At 50.0% G+C, this 16,427-nt stretch overlaps 1 protein-coding gene across 3 annotated transcripts; it reads right to left on the bottom strand.

The window, feature by feature from the left end:
• Positions 1-109: 109 nt before the first annotated feature.
• On the bottom strand, positions 110-14,636 carry RAB7B (RAB7B, member RAS oncogene family). Of its 3 annotated transcripts, none has more exons than XM_027827492.3 (7): positions 14,372-14,619; positions 9,913-10,089; positions 7,493-7,554; positions 6,762-6,888; positions 5,373-5,588; positions 4,027-4,152; positions 110-2,192 (listed from the first exon to the last, which is right to left on the bottom strand). In XM_027827492.3, exons 2-7 carry the CDS (start codon positions 9,922-9,924, stop codon positions 2,112-2,114), a joined length of 624 nt encoding a protein of 207 aa, XP_027683293.2. In that variant the 5' UTR covers positions 9,925-10,089; positions 14,372-14,619; the 3' UTR covers positions 110-2,111. The 3 variants fall into 3 exon arrangements, with proteins under 3 accessions (XP_027683293.2, XP_007065157.3, XP_027683294.2); XM_007065095.4 differs by having other exon boundaries at positions 9,973-10,089; XM_027827493.3 differs by lacking the exon at positions 9,913-10,089 and having other exon boundaries at positions 14,372-14,636.
• Between the last annotated feature and the right edge of the window lie 1,791 nt (positions 14,637-16,427).

The following is a 16,427-nucleotide window of genomic DNA, read 5'->3' as shown; positions in this document are numbered from 1 at the left end:
TTATTCCCTGCACAGGACCACTGTGGAATTTGCTTCTCCCAGGGAATCCCCGACCCAGGGCATCCTCTCATTTAGAGCCACACAAAAAGAAGATACACATGCCCAGCACTGCAGAGTAAACCTTTTACTTTTGCTGGAAATGATTTTAAATTAATAGGGGTTTTGTGGTCATCTCTGAACCTAGACACATTTCTCTAAGGTAGCTTTGAGCACACTGGGCCAAAGACCTTCAGCAGCGCAACCCATGTCAGGGTGTTTGCAAAGGGATCGCAGCCCATGTCAGGGTGTATGCGAAGGGATCCTGGCCCATGGCTCAGCCCATATAGGGGTGTATGCGAAGAGATCACGGCCCACGGCAGGGTGTAGGTGAAGGGGTCCACCATTCCTCTGGACCTCATGGCTGGATGAGATTTCCACAGTCAAAGCCAAACTGCATGGAGACAGCATTGATATACAGCAGTGCCCTCTGGCCCCAGCCTGCGGCTTGGCTTCTGGTGAACCTCACTGCTGTGTTAAACCAGGTTTCACCAATTGCACAAGCATTGGCCAAGTTCCACATGGCAGCTGCTTCTGCTGCTCACAGCCACCAGCTGAAAGTGCCATGAACCACCCTCAAGAGATAGGAATGTGCTGCTTTCCCTCCCGCGGCTCCTGGGATCACTGAAAATCTTAAATTCATGTGTCAGCTTCACATTATGGGCACAGCTTAGTCCAGCCCTTGTGTCTTTAACACCCAAAGATGAATCCAAACCCCACTGGGCAATAAAAGCAGAAAATTGGGCATCATTCCCAGGCTGAGATAGAAATCCAGGCACTTGAGCAGTGAGACCCTTCAGGACAGTCACAGATCTGCACAGATACCATATGTTCTCTTTCCTTCACTTTCCCTTTTCGAGTTCTGCTCAATCCCCTTGCTTGTTGTGTCAAACTCTGATCCATGCCTCCCCTTTTTCAGTGATTGATAAAATAGTAATCATGCCTAGCTCTTATCTAGTGCTTTTCATCATTATCCCCATTTTACAGATGGGGATACTGAGACTCAGGGAGGTGAAGTGACTTACCCAAGGTCACCCAGCAGATGAGCTGGGAACAGGACCCAGGTCTCCTGTGACCCAGTCTAGTGCTCTAGCCACTAGGCCCCACTGCCTCCCTTTGAAAGTGTTCCTTTAAAAAATACCCTGCCAATAAAACTACACAGGACAGCTCATTATCAAAGTGCTTTACAAACAACCTCATATCTGGGTGAGAGAGCACGCCCCCCTACCATTTTACAGATGGGGAGGAACTAAGGCCCAGAAAGGTTATGCGGAGGGCAATGTGTGTCAGTGCTGGGATTAGTATGTAGAAGTTTCTGGCTCTTAGGCCTGTGCTTTGACCACTAGACCATCCACCTTTCCCTCCCTTGGGGATAAATGGCTTATGCCTGTTTAATATCAAGTGCAGGCTGTGCGGGGGGGGGGGGGGGTTAGTTTAAAGACTGGGTATCTGGAGAACAAATGTCTCTGTTTTGCGTTCAAACAGCAGGGACTGAGATTACATTCTCCACGGAGGCGCAGCCTGCAGGACACTGACAACACAGCCCTGCCTTGCCTTAGCACCGTCAATTCAGGCGTGTGTTGGGAATGCCTGGTCAAGTGCCAGAGGGTGAGCCACCAATCCACTGTGACCTGCCTGAGTGTCAGCAGGTGTAACTAGAGCAGAGAGATAGCAGGCGAGTGAGGTCACTGAGCCAGCCACAGCCCTGGGAAGGTAGCTGGACCACCTGGACTCAGCACTGACTGCACAGAGCCAGGTTTAGAAGGCTGGTGCAAGGCTTTGAAATGGGTGGTTAGAAGGTTAATGAAGCAATAAGGGTCCCAATGCATAGGAGCAGCCAGGTGCGGTCTGGCTGGGTTAGTCCAATCTAGGCACGTAGAGAAAAGGCCGGTCTCGTCTCTGCACTCTGTAAATGTCATGAGATTTGTCAGCTTGGCTGTGCAATGCGGAACTGGATCGCTGTGGTTGTCTCCCATGGCTGAACACAAAACCGGAAGTGAATGGGGTCGGTTCAGCGATTTCGGTGCCGAGCAAAGACTCAGAGACATAATGTCAGGTGTCTCCAGATGTCTCATTCAGCAGCATTTCTTCTTGGGCTGGTCATCAGGAGTGAGCTTGATGGAATCTGTTAAATAGTTCTCGAGAATCTCTTGGTACTGGAAAAAAGACAAGAGGAAATAAAAGTGGCTTGGGTGTGCTTTTAAAAAAGGACTTGCTTTACTACAGTCCCTGAATCCTAAACTTCCCCATGGGAAATCACCTGATTTCAGGTTTCTTACCAACCCGAGTTTCCCTGAGGTTCACAAACTTTTTGAAGAGCTGAGGATAAATCTCCAGGAACCTAGGACTGAGTTTTCAGCTGAAATTTGAGTGATCTCAGACTGATTTACGATTTGGGATGAAAATTAGGCAAAAACAAAGAACCACACACAACAGATGCTAATCAGGCTGCTTAATGCTTTCGGACACCACAGTGATGGGCATGGTAAATGACTCTGAACAGAACAGAACTGCAGAAAGCCTGGAAGCTTCATCTGAGATTCAGTCTGAGTTACAATATTGGTTCACTAAGAACATGGGACCAAAATCACAAAAACATCTGCACGACCCCATGTGGCATGAAAACACTCTCATTTCACATCACTCTGCTGAACCTTCTGCGGAGATGGGACAGTGACCCTTGTGGTTAGAGAGAGCAATATGTTCTACCCATCGTAGTATTGTACATATATCAACAGGCAACAGACACCACACCTTTCCAATGGAGATAACTTAGCAACATTTCACTCCAAATGTTGTAGGTTTAAGTTAGCTCCATTTTAAGCCTGTAGAGTTTAGTTCGATACAAGTCCTCTCTTCTGAGCAGACCATTTACTTTAATTGTGACTCCTCCCCTTATTTAAATACTAATTCCAACCTGGGAAAAGGGCCATATTTTGAAAGGGCCCATCACATTTTTTGCCAGCAGTTTTGTAGAGTTACATAAATTCAGGCACAATGTGTGCCATTTTCATGTCTATCTGTTTGATTTCTGGGCACAGTCTGGATACTCTGGTTAAACATGTAACTGACCTCAGCTGTACCAGCAAATACTTGCAGATGCAAAATTGCTGTCTTAAAATGGAGGACAGCTTCTAAATGACTGGCCTTCAAGCCCAATGCTTTCCCTCGTCTCGCCATTTCATTGAGACGACCAGTAGAGGGCACTGTTCACACAGCTATACTAGACACACTTTCTGGACTCCCTTATGATTGGTCAAAAAATTAAAACAAAACTTTGGCAAAGAATTTTCAAAACAGCAAAATATTTCTTGTTTCATTAGCTTTTAGAATTATTTTTATCAACATTATTTATGAAAACATTTCTCTCCTTGTTTATTGCCCGACGTTTTTTACAAGAGACATATTCAACACTGAATTTTTTCATCAGGGTGGCTGCAAGATGGATTTTTAAAACATTATTTAAAACTAAAATTAAGTGCTGAAAATAATTAAAATTAAATGCTGAAAATATTTCAGAAATAAACGATGAATGACAAATTTGCATTTTTGACTAAAATTAATGGAAAAGATAAAAAAACATGAGAACTGGTAAATGTCCAGTCTGAATCCTTACTTAGGTATAAGGTGAAGTTTAGGATTTAAATCCAGGGACAAATTCAGGCCAGGGTTTGGGTTTTAGCTTAAATTGCACCAGATTCTCACCAGCTGTTTCCATGAGATTTCTGGCCCAAATGATGAAAATAATAATAACCATTCTAGCTCCTAAATGTTACTTTTCATCAGTGGATCTCAAAGCGCTTTACAAAGCAAGCCAGTATCATTATCCTCATTTTACGGGGGGGGACGGGAAACTGAGGCACGGGGCTATGACTTGCTCAAGGTCACCCAGCAGACTAGCAGGAGAGCCAGGAACAGAACTCAGGTCTCTCAAATCCCATATCAGGGCTCTAGAGCTCACAAGGGCACAGGGCCAGCACTGCTACTCACCCTCGACAGGGCCTGCCTTGCGAGCGTCTCAAAGGCCTGCACTACGTTGACATCGTTCTTGGCACTGACTTCGAAATACGGGATGTCCTTTTCTTTGCACCAGAATGAAGCTGTCTCCTTGGACACCTGGGAGAGGGGAAGGGGATGGGGTCATGTTATTCACGTGCAGCCCTTAAGGAGGTGACCCTGTCCAGTGCGTGGGGTATTCACCGGTCCTGATGGTAGCCATATGCTCAGAGACCCTTGGGCTTCTCCTCGGGCTTTTCACTCTACAGCCACTGGGAGCAAATGTTGGGAGGGTACGGGGAGCCCTCAATGCCCATTGAAGGCAACGGGAGCCTCCGGTGTGGTTTCAGAATGAGGCCCTCAGTGCCTGCTGCCAGCTCCGCTTGGTCTCTTGACAACAGGGCCAAGTGCTGGCAGGTGCGGGGCATTGTACCGTCAGGCACACAGTGTTTGGTAGCAGAACATTTGGCTCATCGCTCTTCGAGGACACTGATTTTCTTAAAGAGCCTGGGCTAGAGCACGTCCCCCCTGGGAGGGTGCATTGTTCAGAGGCAGGGGCTGGGCACAGTGAGGGGCTCAACGCAGCCTGGGTGCCTGGCTTTGCAGCTGAGAGGGATGTCACCTAACAGCAGCAGCACAAAGCCAGGCCAGTGCTGTTGTGACCTTCAACAAGGTCACAGGAGGGCTTGGTGGGGCGTTAAGTGAAGGAGATTTCTCGGGAGGGAGTCTTCTGGAATCTAACTGTTGAGCTACGGCTGAGGAGGGGTTTTATTAATTATTAATAATGATTTCCCTTCCCTCACTTCCTGGCAGGAATTTCTGGTTTGTTGGTGAATTGTAAACCCAGCCTATGCCAGACTAAATACTCCAGCTATATTAAGTAAACCCTATAGCTTCTGACGGGAACTACTTGTTCCAGGTGCCTTAATTTTGGGGAGCCCAACTGGAGAATCAGAAGGGGCCTGATTTTCAGAGGGCGGGAGCTCAGCCCTTTTTGAAGATCAGACCCCTTTAAGGCATCTCCAGTTGGGCACCCAACATCATTAGCCACTTCTGGGAATTTAGGCTTCAAGTGGGGCATGCGGTGGGTTATTAATTTTTAATTGAATTTGGTGCTGGTGAAAGGTGTATGATTGACAGCCCTGGAGGCTGGAGTCCTGTGTCATTCACAGGAGCTGGACAGGCAGAAGGAGGGCGAGTTTCCCCAGGATGCTCCAACCCTGACCTGGAGGCACCACCAGAACGCTATGAAATTTAGTCAAAGAAATCTAGCCCTACCCCTCCCGCTCTCCATGGCCCATTCTTCTGAGCCCTTAACTGGGACCAAGCTCCCTCCTTACCTGCCGTTCATTTAAATCGATTTTATTTCCCAGCACCACCATGGGGAAGCCCTGTTCTGTGGGGATTATCTTCTCCAGGAAGTCCTCTCTCCAGTCATCCAAGGACTCGAAGGACTCCAGGTCCGTGACGTCAAAGGCCAGCATACAGCCGTCCGAGCCCTTATAGAACGTCGACACCATGGATCGGAACCGCTCCTGACCCCCAGTGTCCCAGATCTAATGGGGGAAAAGGACAGAAACGCACAACATTAATGACTGTTATGGGGTGACTGGCCCTTTAAAGGGGGATGGGCTTCAGCCCCACCTGTGACACAGCCACCTCGCCTCCCCAGGTGGGGGAAATGAAGCTGGTCATGATGTGACCCAATCAGGCTTCTACCTTATTTACCTCAGAGGCCTGAGGGGAAAGGGGAAGTGCTGATGGCAGATGGCTGCAGAAAGGCTGCGAGGAGCTGGAGCATAAGGTAGGCAGAGGCCTGGGAAGACTCTGGGCTGGAAGGACTGGGGGGTGCCTGTCTGGGGAAGAGCAGCATGGGGGAGAGATGGAAAGGAGCCTGGAAAGGGCTGAAAGGGGGTGGGCAGAAGCATGAGAGGCGAAAAGACCAATCCCGATTTGAGACTAGGGCAAAGATTTTGTGTTTTGTTTGTTTTGAAGTTCTGTTTCCCCAGAAGGGGTGGGCTTTTGTGAAGGACTTAGCCAAAGGGCCAAGGCACTGCACCGCCCAAACCAGGCTGTGGTGTTTACTGAGGAGTCCTGAGAAGGGGAAACTGAGGCAGGGCTGCTGCAGAGCCGCCGTGCTATCAGGAGATGCTCTGGAGGCAGTGACCTGCTGACTGTGACTTTAGACCAGGGGTTCTCAAGCTGGGGGTCAGGACCCCTCAGGGGGCTTGCAAGGTTATTACATGGGCGGTCGTGAGCTGTCAGCTTCCACCCCAAACCCCACTTTGCCTCCAGTATTTATAACAGTGTTAAATATTCAAAAAAGTGTTTTTAATTTATAAGGGGGGGGGGTCACACTCAGAGGCTTGTTATGTGAAAGGGGTCACCAGTACAAAAGTTTGAGGACCACTGCCTGAGACTGTCTGCTGTCCTGTACTCCATTTAGCTATCAAGGGCCTGGTTTCCATTGGTGCTGAGCACCTGCGGCTCCTCTTAACTTCAGCAGAATCCATGGGTGCTCAGGCCTCTGAACATCAGGCACAAGCCTGCAACAGTTAAAATGTTACCGTTGATTTCGAAGGCGCAGGAGCAGGTCCTGAATGATCCCTTATCTGTGCACCGACCTTTGCTAAATGTATGTCGCCTGGCGCTTTGCACACACGCCAGGTCAAAAGACCTGCTCCTTCTGAGTGGATAGATGCCAGAGACCAAACAGAGAGGTGCCTCACCTGCAGTTTTAGGGGGGTGTTGTCCACCATGATGTGCTTAGATAGGATACTGGCTCCCAGAGTAGTCCGATAATCTTCATGGAATGTCTTGTGCACAAACTGGTGCAGGAGGGAGGTTTTCCCCACGCTGGGACAAAGGAAGAGGCACACAAAGGGACAAGCATTAGCCTCAAGACTTCTGAGTTGCGCTATAGAATCAGGGGCAGGGAATAAGACTGGAGAGTCACAAATTTCTACACCCTGTTATTAATGGGATAATGACTCCATGATGGGAACCAAACTCCAACCACTCCGCCTTGCCGTTTTCATCTCCGCTAGTATGCTCCGAAGTTAGCCTTGGTCTTGGATGTATCTTAGATGTGTGAGACCTGTATGTAGCCAGGCTTCAAACTGGTCTATGAACTAGTTTGGTTTGGGGGTGGGTGCCATACTGTAAGTACAGGAAGATTGGAGTTTGAACCTCTACATTAAAGGGCTTAATGTTTTAATGGATTATTTTTATGCTGTTAATTTCCCCTGTGTTCCACAGCAGCTTAAAGATGATTATAAAGACATGAAAAATAAATCAGAGAACCGTAGACACTGAAGATAAAGTCTCTCTTCCTCATTTACATTAAGGCCATCTTACATCATTCTAGCAGTGTAAAGGGGGCTTCGAGTGGGATGCATTTAGCCTTCATGAGAACAAACCCTCAGGACTGTGGGGCTCCAGCAGGAAGGATTTTGCTTACCCCAGTGCTCCTATGATAATTATCTTCAAATCCACTTTCTTGCTGGAATTCATGAAGGGGGCCTAGAGGATGGAATGAGAGACCATGACTAGACTTCACGTCCCAGCTACCACGAGACACATGCAGAGGGGGGAAATTCACCACCAGCCCTAGGCGCCACTTAATCCAAGGGACCGGTAACAAGCCCTATAGCTGCGTGTGACTGTGAGTGCTGTGGTTACAGAGCCGCCTCCAGGATGGAAATTTTCGAAAGAGCTCAGCACCCACAGTGGGGGCCAGAGTCTTATCTGTGACTATCTGGCCTTTATTTAGATGCCTGAATGGGAAGTGATGTATTTTTGGACATCACATCTGGCAGCCTGTTATGCACACCATGTGTTTGAAGGCAGGAAGAGCAGGTGCTCCGAGCGCTGGACTGCTCAGGCTCCAGCCCTCGGCAGGGCCCTGTAGCACTCGTACACCTTGAATAACAGCACATTCCTTTCCCAGGGCTGCTTAAAGGTGCAAATACCCTTGGCACAATGACTTTAACAATTACAATAAAAGATCAAACCAGCAATTCCTGACTTAGCCCCTTGGGGCCAGTTCAGGGCAGGGGTACTGCGTCCCATGGGACTCCTCGTGCCAGGGATACTCCACCCACCCCTCTCCCAGTGGCCAGGAACCCTGTCCTGCAGACTGCCCCCAGCCTGAACCCTTTTGTCTATGATCTCAGTGGGGCACTGCCCTCCTCCTGCACATGTCACTGGCTGTGCAGTATCTGGCTACTGACCAGCATCCAGCAAATAGGCTGGCTCCCCACCTGCCCTTAGCTTGCCAGCCCCAGCTCTTAGGCTGCCTGCTGCCCGACCTTCCCCTGCAGCCAGCTGCCAGCTCCCTGGTGAGCCAGATCCTCTCTGCCCTCAGCATGTCACTTCATTTTTCTGTGCTCTGGGCACTCTGGCTGGATACTGACCGGGGAATGACAGTGCCCTCCACTGGCTGAATCCTTTCCTGCCGGCACATCCAGGATGGCGGGAAGGTACCCCATAATGTTGTGCATAGGCATGATTTGGGTGGGCAGCGCCAGTCAGGCCAACAGGGCTGGGGTGGGGGGCAAATTCCACCCCTGCCTGAGGTTTGGGGGCAGAGGGCACAACGCCCCGCCCCCCGTTGTCTCCCAGCTATGCCCATGATGTTGTGGCATGTTAGTTACACTTGGTCTGCCATGTGCAAACAGCTCCCACACCCGGAGGGAACGGCTTCTTGCTCAGATAGCAAGTGAGACTCTCTGACAGCTGCTTTGCATAAGTGGCAGCTAAGGCCTTGTGCTGGGCCTTGGCACAGAGCTGAATTTTGCTCATAGGGAAATCTCCCCGTTACCATCCCTCCCTGCGCCAGAGTCAGCCTCTCCTCAGAGGCTGCCTGGCGCGTTGGGAGAGCTCGGAATGGGGCTTTGCTCTTGTTATGGGTGCTCAGGAACCTTAGAGCTTTAACCATCACTGTTTGTAGCTTGGTTAAATGAGCTGCACTTCTAGGTCCCTGAAATGCTGAGCATCTGCATTTGTCTCTTGTCTCGCTCGCTAGCAAACCCCCCCCCCCCCCCGCGTGCTGTGCTTTCCACTGCCACAAAAGGAGGCAGGCAGCGCACAAGCCCTCACAGACTGACAGTGCCTGCCACAAGGAGCCTATTGTGCGTGGGCCCGGCATCCAACAAACCTGTCAGTGTTTGCGCTGTGCGCAGGAGCCAGCATTACTCAGCCGCTGCCTCCCCCACTGACTTTACCGCTGCCTCTGTCCAAACGGCGCTTCTGTTTCCACATCCCAAACGGGTGTTTCCTGGAGCTCTGGGCGCTATTTTACCCTTACGGCGCTGGTGATGTCAGGTGCAATTTAGAGTGAGCCTTTAAAGAGAGGCCTCTGGGGCTACGGCTGAGGGACTATTTTTCACCTGATGTCACAGCCTGGAGACTGACACCACTGAGGCCACCGCAACTACACCCTGTCTTTGCGGCTACCTTGCCACCTCGCTCTCTTCTGACCTCTACCCATTCCCATTTGTCTACTCATTCTCCTGCTGAATAGTCTCTAATGCTGGACTGTGAGCTGTCTAGGGCTGGGACTGTCTTACTGTTGTTTGCTTGCTCAGCACCTAGCGTAATGAGGCCCTGCGCCCCGTTTGAGGTTCTTAGGCGCTACTCCAATAGTAGTTTAATTATCATCATCATCATAAAATAGCCGTAAGAAACTTGAATGAAACTTCCCTGACTTTGGGTTTCATTACCACCCTGAAACCTGGGTCCCTCCCACACAGCTGAGCCAAACCTCAGAGGAGGCTGGGCCACAAAGTATTTGTTAAAAGGGCGCGTATCACTGCTGGCTAATCTTTCCTGGCTGACTTTCAACTGCGACTGCATGAAGCACTGACTTGGGAGACCAACCTTAAATTCCATTCGAGACTCCTGAGAGCAAGTCAGAGGTAGAGAACCCAGTCCACAAACCTAACCGTGTGGTGATTCATCATTCTTCCATTCCAGGGTGACTCATTCTTTTCTTGGCCAGCAGAAGGGTTCACCATTACACAGTGCAGGGAAAGGCATCAGGGAGGAGTACTGAAGCTGAGAAAATCATTGTTTGAGAAACATCTCTGTTCACACTTCTGTTAGCAGAGCTAGATACCAAAATATTACTGCCATGCAGACCTGGGCTCTGGTTCAGCTTTCACCTTCTCCAAAGCACAAGAGCTCTCAGACACAAGATTCAGCCTGTTTCAGAGAGAGTCTCAGTCCCCTAGAAGAAACGTTTGCTCTGGTTCTGCACTAGACTTGCCAATTTTGGTTGGATGTATTCCTGGAGGTTTCATAACATGACAATCTTTCATTAAAGATTAATCTTTAATTCCTGTAGACTCCAGGACAATCATGCAGGGTTGGCAACCCTATTCTGCACTGCTCTGCAATAGCCTGGGACAATCAACAAACTAGGAAGCTTGGAGAAGAAAAGACAGGATTGTGAGTGAAGCTATGCCCATGAAAGCTTATGCCCAAATAAATTTGTTAGTCTCTAAGGTGCCACAAGTACTCCTCGGTTTTTTTGCTGATACAGACTAACACGGCTGCCACTCTGAAACTTATGCAGAGGAGAGTTAGTGCTTGAGCCAAGTATAAGAATGGCATATGTAGGTACACGTGACTGATCATACTGGGACACACCAATAGTCTAGCATCCTGTGGTACAGCTGGCACTAGGTTTTTTGCCTTCCCATTGAAGGCTAATCCTAGCCCCCAACCCCTTTGCCCCCTTTTATGCACCTGGTCAACTGTGCAATACCAGAAAATGGGGGAGGGGAGATTTTCTCCGAGACAGCTGAAAATTGGCTTTGGGCCATGAGGTGTGAGAGTAACGCAGAGATCCATTCCTGGATAACAGGCATCTGGGAAAGGATCAGGGAGAGAGACAGCTGAGCTGGCTTGGATAAAAATAAGACCTGATGGAAATCACTGCCCAGCAGCCTGGACTAACCCTTATTAGGAAGTGTGGCGGATGCGTCTAAAACTTTTGAACTGCAGATCTCACTACCCCAGAGGAGTCTGCCGTCACCAGTACAAACCCAGTCCCAGTGCAATACACTCGGCCATCCCAGTGTGAGAAAGTGAAATCACTCAGTCTTGCTGCTAGCATCCCTATCAAGTTCTGGCCATCAGGGACAGAGTCCCCGTGGGTAGGTTACAGCTTTCAGACAGCATGGTTCTGGCATCTGCAAATAACCTGTGTTTTTGATGAGATGTCTTCTTGCACTAGCATGGTTTTATTTGGCTTTGACTCTAAATGCACCCGCTAAACTAACAACTCCCTGACCGTGTTGTGGGGGGGATCGAGGGGTGACGAGAGTAGAGTGCATGTAAAATGAACAGGTAGACCACATCAGGTATCTTCTGGTTGCGGCATGTTTCTAGCTGGCATGTCTACCTGCCATAATGGCACCATCAAAGATTTAGGGCTTCTTGAAAGTTATTTTGGATTTAATTCGGTGTTTTCTGGTAAACTGCCTTGCATTCACACACCAGGCTGGTTTTTTTGTTTGTTTTGTGGTTTTTTTGCCAAATTATCTGGCATCTCATTCTGCATTAATTAATTAGCTTTGGAAGCGGACCAGCTCAAATGCAGAATGAGATATTTTACAATAAGGTAAGTGTGGATGCATCCCCAGACTCCCCTCCTCTGCAGCTAAAGGTTGGGCAATCCGCCCCTCGGGTTTCACCTTAGTGTGATGTCGCTGTTCCACTCCAGCCTTCCAAAGAGTCCTCCAGCAAAAAATAGGGACCTGATAGTAACTAATACCATGAAAATCTAATCAGAAAAAATAACTCTTTGGAGAAAGTGTAAATACATGTGATGTTGGCCTTGTGCATCCCAAAGTAGCAGGAATGAACACTACACATTTCCCCCCCTCTCATTGGCAGTTTCCCTTCAGAGTTTAATGTACCTGGCCTTCTTGGGTCAGATTTTCAAGAGTGCTCAGGACCCAGAAGTGAGAAGACAGCTGCTGGGCGCTGAGCATTTTGGATAATTGTGTGTGTGTGTGTGTGTGTGTGTAGCAGGGTGTGTGTAAGTGTGTGTGGCAGGGTGTGTGTGTGTGTAAAACACATTGGTGCACACTCTGCAGCACTAATCCCCCAATGTTGTCACTTCCACATGCAGGTGATCGGGTTTCCTGTTGGGCTGATGGGTGTCTGTACAGAACTGCTGGGGCACAAATTGAGGCCATGCTTGGTAAAGGAGGCCCTTTATGTTTCTCAGGGAGCGGCTCAGGCCAGGGGCGCTGGAACAGTTTTTGGAGTGGGGGTGCTGAGCTGCCCTCCCCTTGCCCCGTCCGCACCCCTCACCACCCCCTAGAGCTGGGGCCAGAAGCTGGGCCCCCACATGAGGGCCCAGTGGCTGGGACCCTGGGCCCGGCTGCCAGCCAGGATCCCGCAGCGGGGGCCAGCAGCTGAGCGCCTGGCACCAGCAGCCGAGTGGGATCCAGGGCCGACAGCAGATCCCCCAGGCAGCAGCGGGCATGGCGGCCAGGACCCCGGGCAGCGGGGGCACGGGGCCGGCGGCCGGAATGCCAGGAATAAAACCTGGGGGTGCTGCAGCACCCCCATACCCCTGCTTCCAGCACCTATGGCTCAGGCTGGATGGGGAATGGCTGGGCTCAGAAACTGTCACAGAGCTGCACTAGTCTGGATGCTCTAGGCAGCACCACAAATAAGTCTGAGATGAGTAACGTTCAGTCCATGGCATCTGCATTTACACAAGGGAGCAGCAGGATTCATGCAGCACAGCTGCAATATGAATGAGTCTTTCAGAAATCAAGGTCTCCATTAACCCTTCAGATGGCTACAAGCCCAGACTGCAGAGGTCTCCTATCTGATCTTGGATTCACCTCTGTGTAACACCAGTGACCTCATTGGAGTTACTCCTGCTTTACACCTGCTGGACTGAGAGCCGAATCCAGTCCCCTGCTTTAACTGGGATTAACTAGGATTGCTCTGACCCTGGTCCAGACATGTCATTCCCTCCTCCTGTCTCCAACCCACCCTACCTCTACACCTGCAAACTGCTATAGTGCTCTTACTCATGTTGAGCTCAGATCACAGACCAGGGCGGGGCAAGCTACTCCCAAGGAAGCTTCCGCCCCTCTCTCTAGTCTGAGATGGAGCTAGCCTTCTACCCCTGTCCCTAGGACCCGTCTCAATGTATGAGCTCAATTGAGTTAGTCTAATAGGCCTGAAGAGATGCAAGCCAGTGAGCTGGCCATGCTGTAGCCTACGGGAAAACTAGGTTCCAACATGGCCAACTAATATGGCTAGGAACATACTACTCCCTTTTTGCCCATTGAGACAGGGCTCTAGCGAGGGAGCCTCGTCCAGGACTGCCTTCCTTAAGCGATGCCTGAGGTAATTAGGAGCATGCCCAGCTTCCATGCTGTGAGGCAGCCACCATCTGTTGCTCCACACAAGGGTTCGGATACATTGTGAAAGAACCCGCAGCTCCGAGAACCTGCCACCAATGAAAGTCTGTCTGAGCTATCCTGAGCCTGCTGTTCCTCTTCAGTGACTCTTTTCCTTTGCCCAGGTCGCTTCCCATCTCTCCACCCTTCCTCCCCTTGGCTTCCCCTCTAGTCTCCTCATTCCTTGCTTGAGCGAGCCTCTGTCCTAGCCAGCTGGCAGTCCACTCTCTGGACTGTGGATTCCTTCTGACTGGCCGGCCTCTTCTTGCAGCCACACTCCTCCCACAGTCTGGGTGCTGCCCTGAAAGGCAGTGCCTAATTAGGTGGCCACCTCTGTGGCTGATGCCAAGAATCACCCCTGGGTCAGCCAAGTCCATTTCTCGGTATGGGACTAACTAGTTGCCCAGAGGCATTAAGCACTGCACAGCCTGAGAAGCAGATGGTTATGTTTAGTGACAGTGTCCAACCCATACATTTTTTCATGATGTGTTGTCTAAAGCTGCCCGACTTTACAGACCTCTGAAAAAGGCAGAGGTTTGACTCTGCCCAGACGCCTCCATACAGTGTAATATGACCTCTGTGCAGGGACCTATATACTACTGAGCCTTCTGTCGAGACAGCCCCCCTCTCTCTCCTCTCTCTCATCATTCAGGGAGCACCCACCCATCACTGCAGTCTCTCGGTGCTGGCCCGTGTCTAGAAATCCAACAGTCACCAGTTGTTTTGCCATATCTGGAAACCTTTGTCTATTAACTCAAAACGGAGTTTGCAAAACCTGATTTGCCTGCTCACAAGAGCAGGCTGTTACTTTTCATATCCCACTGGCTTTCCTACAGACTCATCCAAACCATCACCTGTGGGAATTTCACATCAGCAAACAAAGGGGGCAAACAAAAGACACTTACTGACTGTGGCATTCATCCTGTGATCCCCTCCTCCAGCTGCAGGGATTCTAGTGGCAACCGGAGGCCATCTGCTCTAGCCCTCAGTGCTTGCTGCAGCTCTTGCTTTCTTCCCTTTACTTCGCTTCCTGAAGAGGAAAGAGTCAAGTGAGAGGAGTTTCCAAGAACTCTGAGTCTCTGAGCGTACATTTATCTTTCCCTTTCTCTCTCCTGCTTTTTTTTGCCAGCAGTCTGAATCGGGGGGGAAGGCTGCTAAAGAGGCAGTCCAGAAATGACATCAGCAAAAAGGGGTTGAGATAATCAGATTTTGTGCCCTGGAGGAATTTCCTGCATGCAGAGATTTGAACAGGGTATGTCTGCGTGAAGGAGGAACTAAAGTTTAAAGTAAGTTGACTGGGCACTGAATGAGGTAGGAAGCAATGAACTACCCAGCACTTTCCAGCCCTGGATCAATGCCTGCTACCGTATCTGCAGACAAACCTCCCATTCTAGCCCCACTTTGATGAGTACTTCATTTTTAAAAGCTTGCTGTCTTTATGGACGCAAACCCTCTCCCCATTGCCACCAGGGCATGGTGCTCTGAACACTGGGAGTTTGATGGAGGAAATAAGGTTGGACTTTTCCTAATTGTTTTCTAACTCCTCCTGCTGCTGAGGGCACCCAGTGCACCTTCTCTGCCGCCCTTGCCTTGCCAGGTTGGGTGTGAGATTGTTCAGGGCTGAAAACAAAACAAAACATCAGATTACGTTGCCATTGTTGCCTGAACCCTGCAGAGTGAACTCCCTGGACTTTGCTCTGCCTGTACCGATAAGGCCACGTGGGCCAGCCCAGGTCGGTAAGAGGTTTTTTTACCACCTGATGGCTTTTGGGGAGTCTGAAGGCTGTGTCTACATTAGGAGCATTTTGCTGGTCTAGCTGTGCTGATCTATTACACCAGGAAAGCACTCCTTGTGTTGATGCAGCTCGTACCAGCAAAACTGCGCTTTTGCTGGTATAACCGCATCTTTAGTAGTGACTCTTGTTGGCACAGCTATGTCGGTCAGAGGTCACACTCCTGAGTGACATAGCTATGCTGGCAGAAGCTTGGAGTGTGGACCTGGCCTCAGTCCATTTCCTGGTGCACCGCTGTCTAAATCACCCTTTCCACCAGCTCTGGTGGCAACCGCAACAGAGACGCCAAGGGCTGAACAGGCTCAGAGACTACACTGCTCTTCAGAGCAGGTTTTGAGGCATGTTGGTAGGTCAAGGTGTAGGGTTGTCTGTGCTATGCTGCCCCGGCTTTCTGGGTTTCAAAGCGCTCTGCACGATCTCCGTTTTGCAGATGGGGAAATTGAGGCACGGAGAAGGGAAGTGACACAGCAGCAGCTCTCCCGACTCCAAATCCAGTACTCCATCCACTAGAAATCCTGCCTCCAGTAGAGGAGTCAGTCACTAGGGATGTCAAGCTATTTACATTGGCACAAACAGTTTAAAAGGAGAGAATTCAGCCTCTGATTGTTTGATACTCCCAGTAACCTGAACTATAACCACGTCCGGAGGAAAATGTGCGTATCGCATCGGCATGACTTCTGATGTCGGCAAACAGGAGCCATTATGGTGGAACAGACCAATGATCTATCTAGTTTGGTATGTCACGGCTAAAGCATGATGCTTCCCAGAGACGCAAGTCCCTTCCCTCTTGGTTCACCGAACTGTGCAACCCTATGCCACACTGCTGCATGGGCGGAATCTCTCCCTGAGCCCAGCTACAATCCGAGTCTGCACAAGGATGGACAGTGATTCTGATCTGAACTAGAAGTGGCTGCTCCTGGAGAACGCCTTGCTGGGCGGGCTCTTCAGTATGATCTGTACACTAGAGAACTTGTTCAGGGCATGTCTGATCCGATCTGAGAGCAAACACTGAGGCGGCCAACCTAGATAGCAGGCTCCACCAAGAGATGGGTGCTTCCTGGAGGAGGGAGTGCCCCTGCTGTCCAAGGCATGTAACACTAAAGGTGTTTGTTCTTTATCATTGTGCATGCTGGGGTAAGCCTGTGGCATTTGCCAGGTGTGTCAGGCA

This window comes from Chelonia mydas, chromosome 21, assembly GCF_015237465.2.
Source record: "Chelonia mydas isolate rCheMyd1 chromosome 21, rCheMyd1.pri.v2, whole genome shotgun sequence".
Classification (NCBI taxonomy): Eukaryota; Metazoa; Chordata; order Testudines; family Cheloniidae; genus Chelonia; species Chelonia mydas.
This window is presented reverse-complemented; position numbering and strand designations above follow the sequence as displayed.

Bases quoted from the DNA above. Each gene is read 5' to 3' on its own strand.
- RAB7B (XM_027827493.3), bottom strand. The intron at 5,589-6,761 runs GTGAGGCACCTC...TTCCCCCATTAG, and splicing joins ACACCCCCCTAAAACTGCAG to ATCTGGGACACTGGGGGTCA. The intron at 4,153-5,372 runs GTAAGGAGGGAG...CCCCTCTCCCAG, and splicing joins TCGATTTAAATGAACGGCAG to GTGTCCAAGGAGACAGCTTC.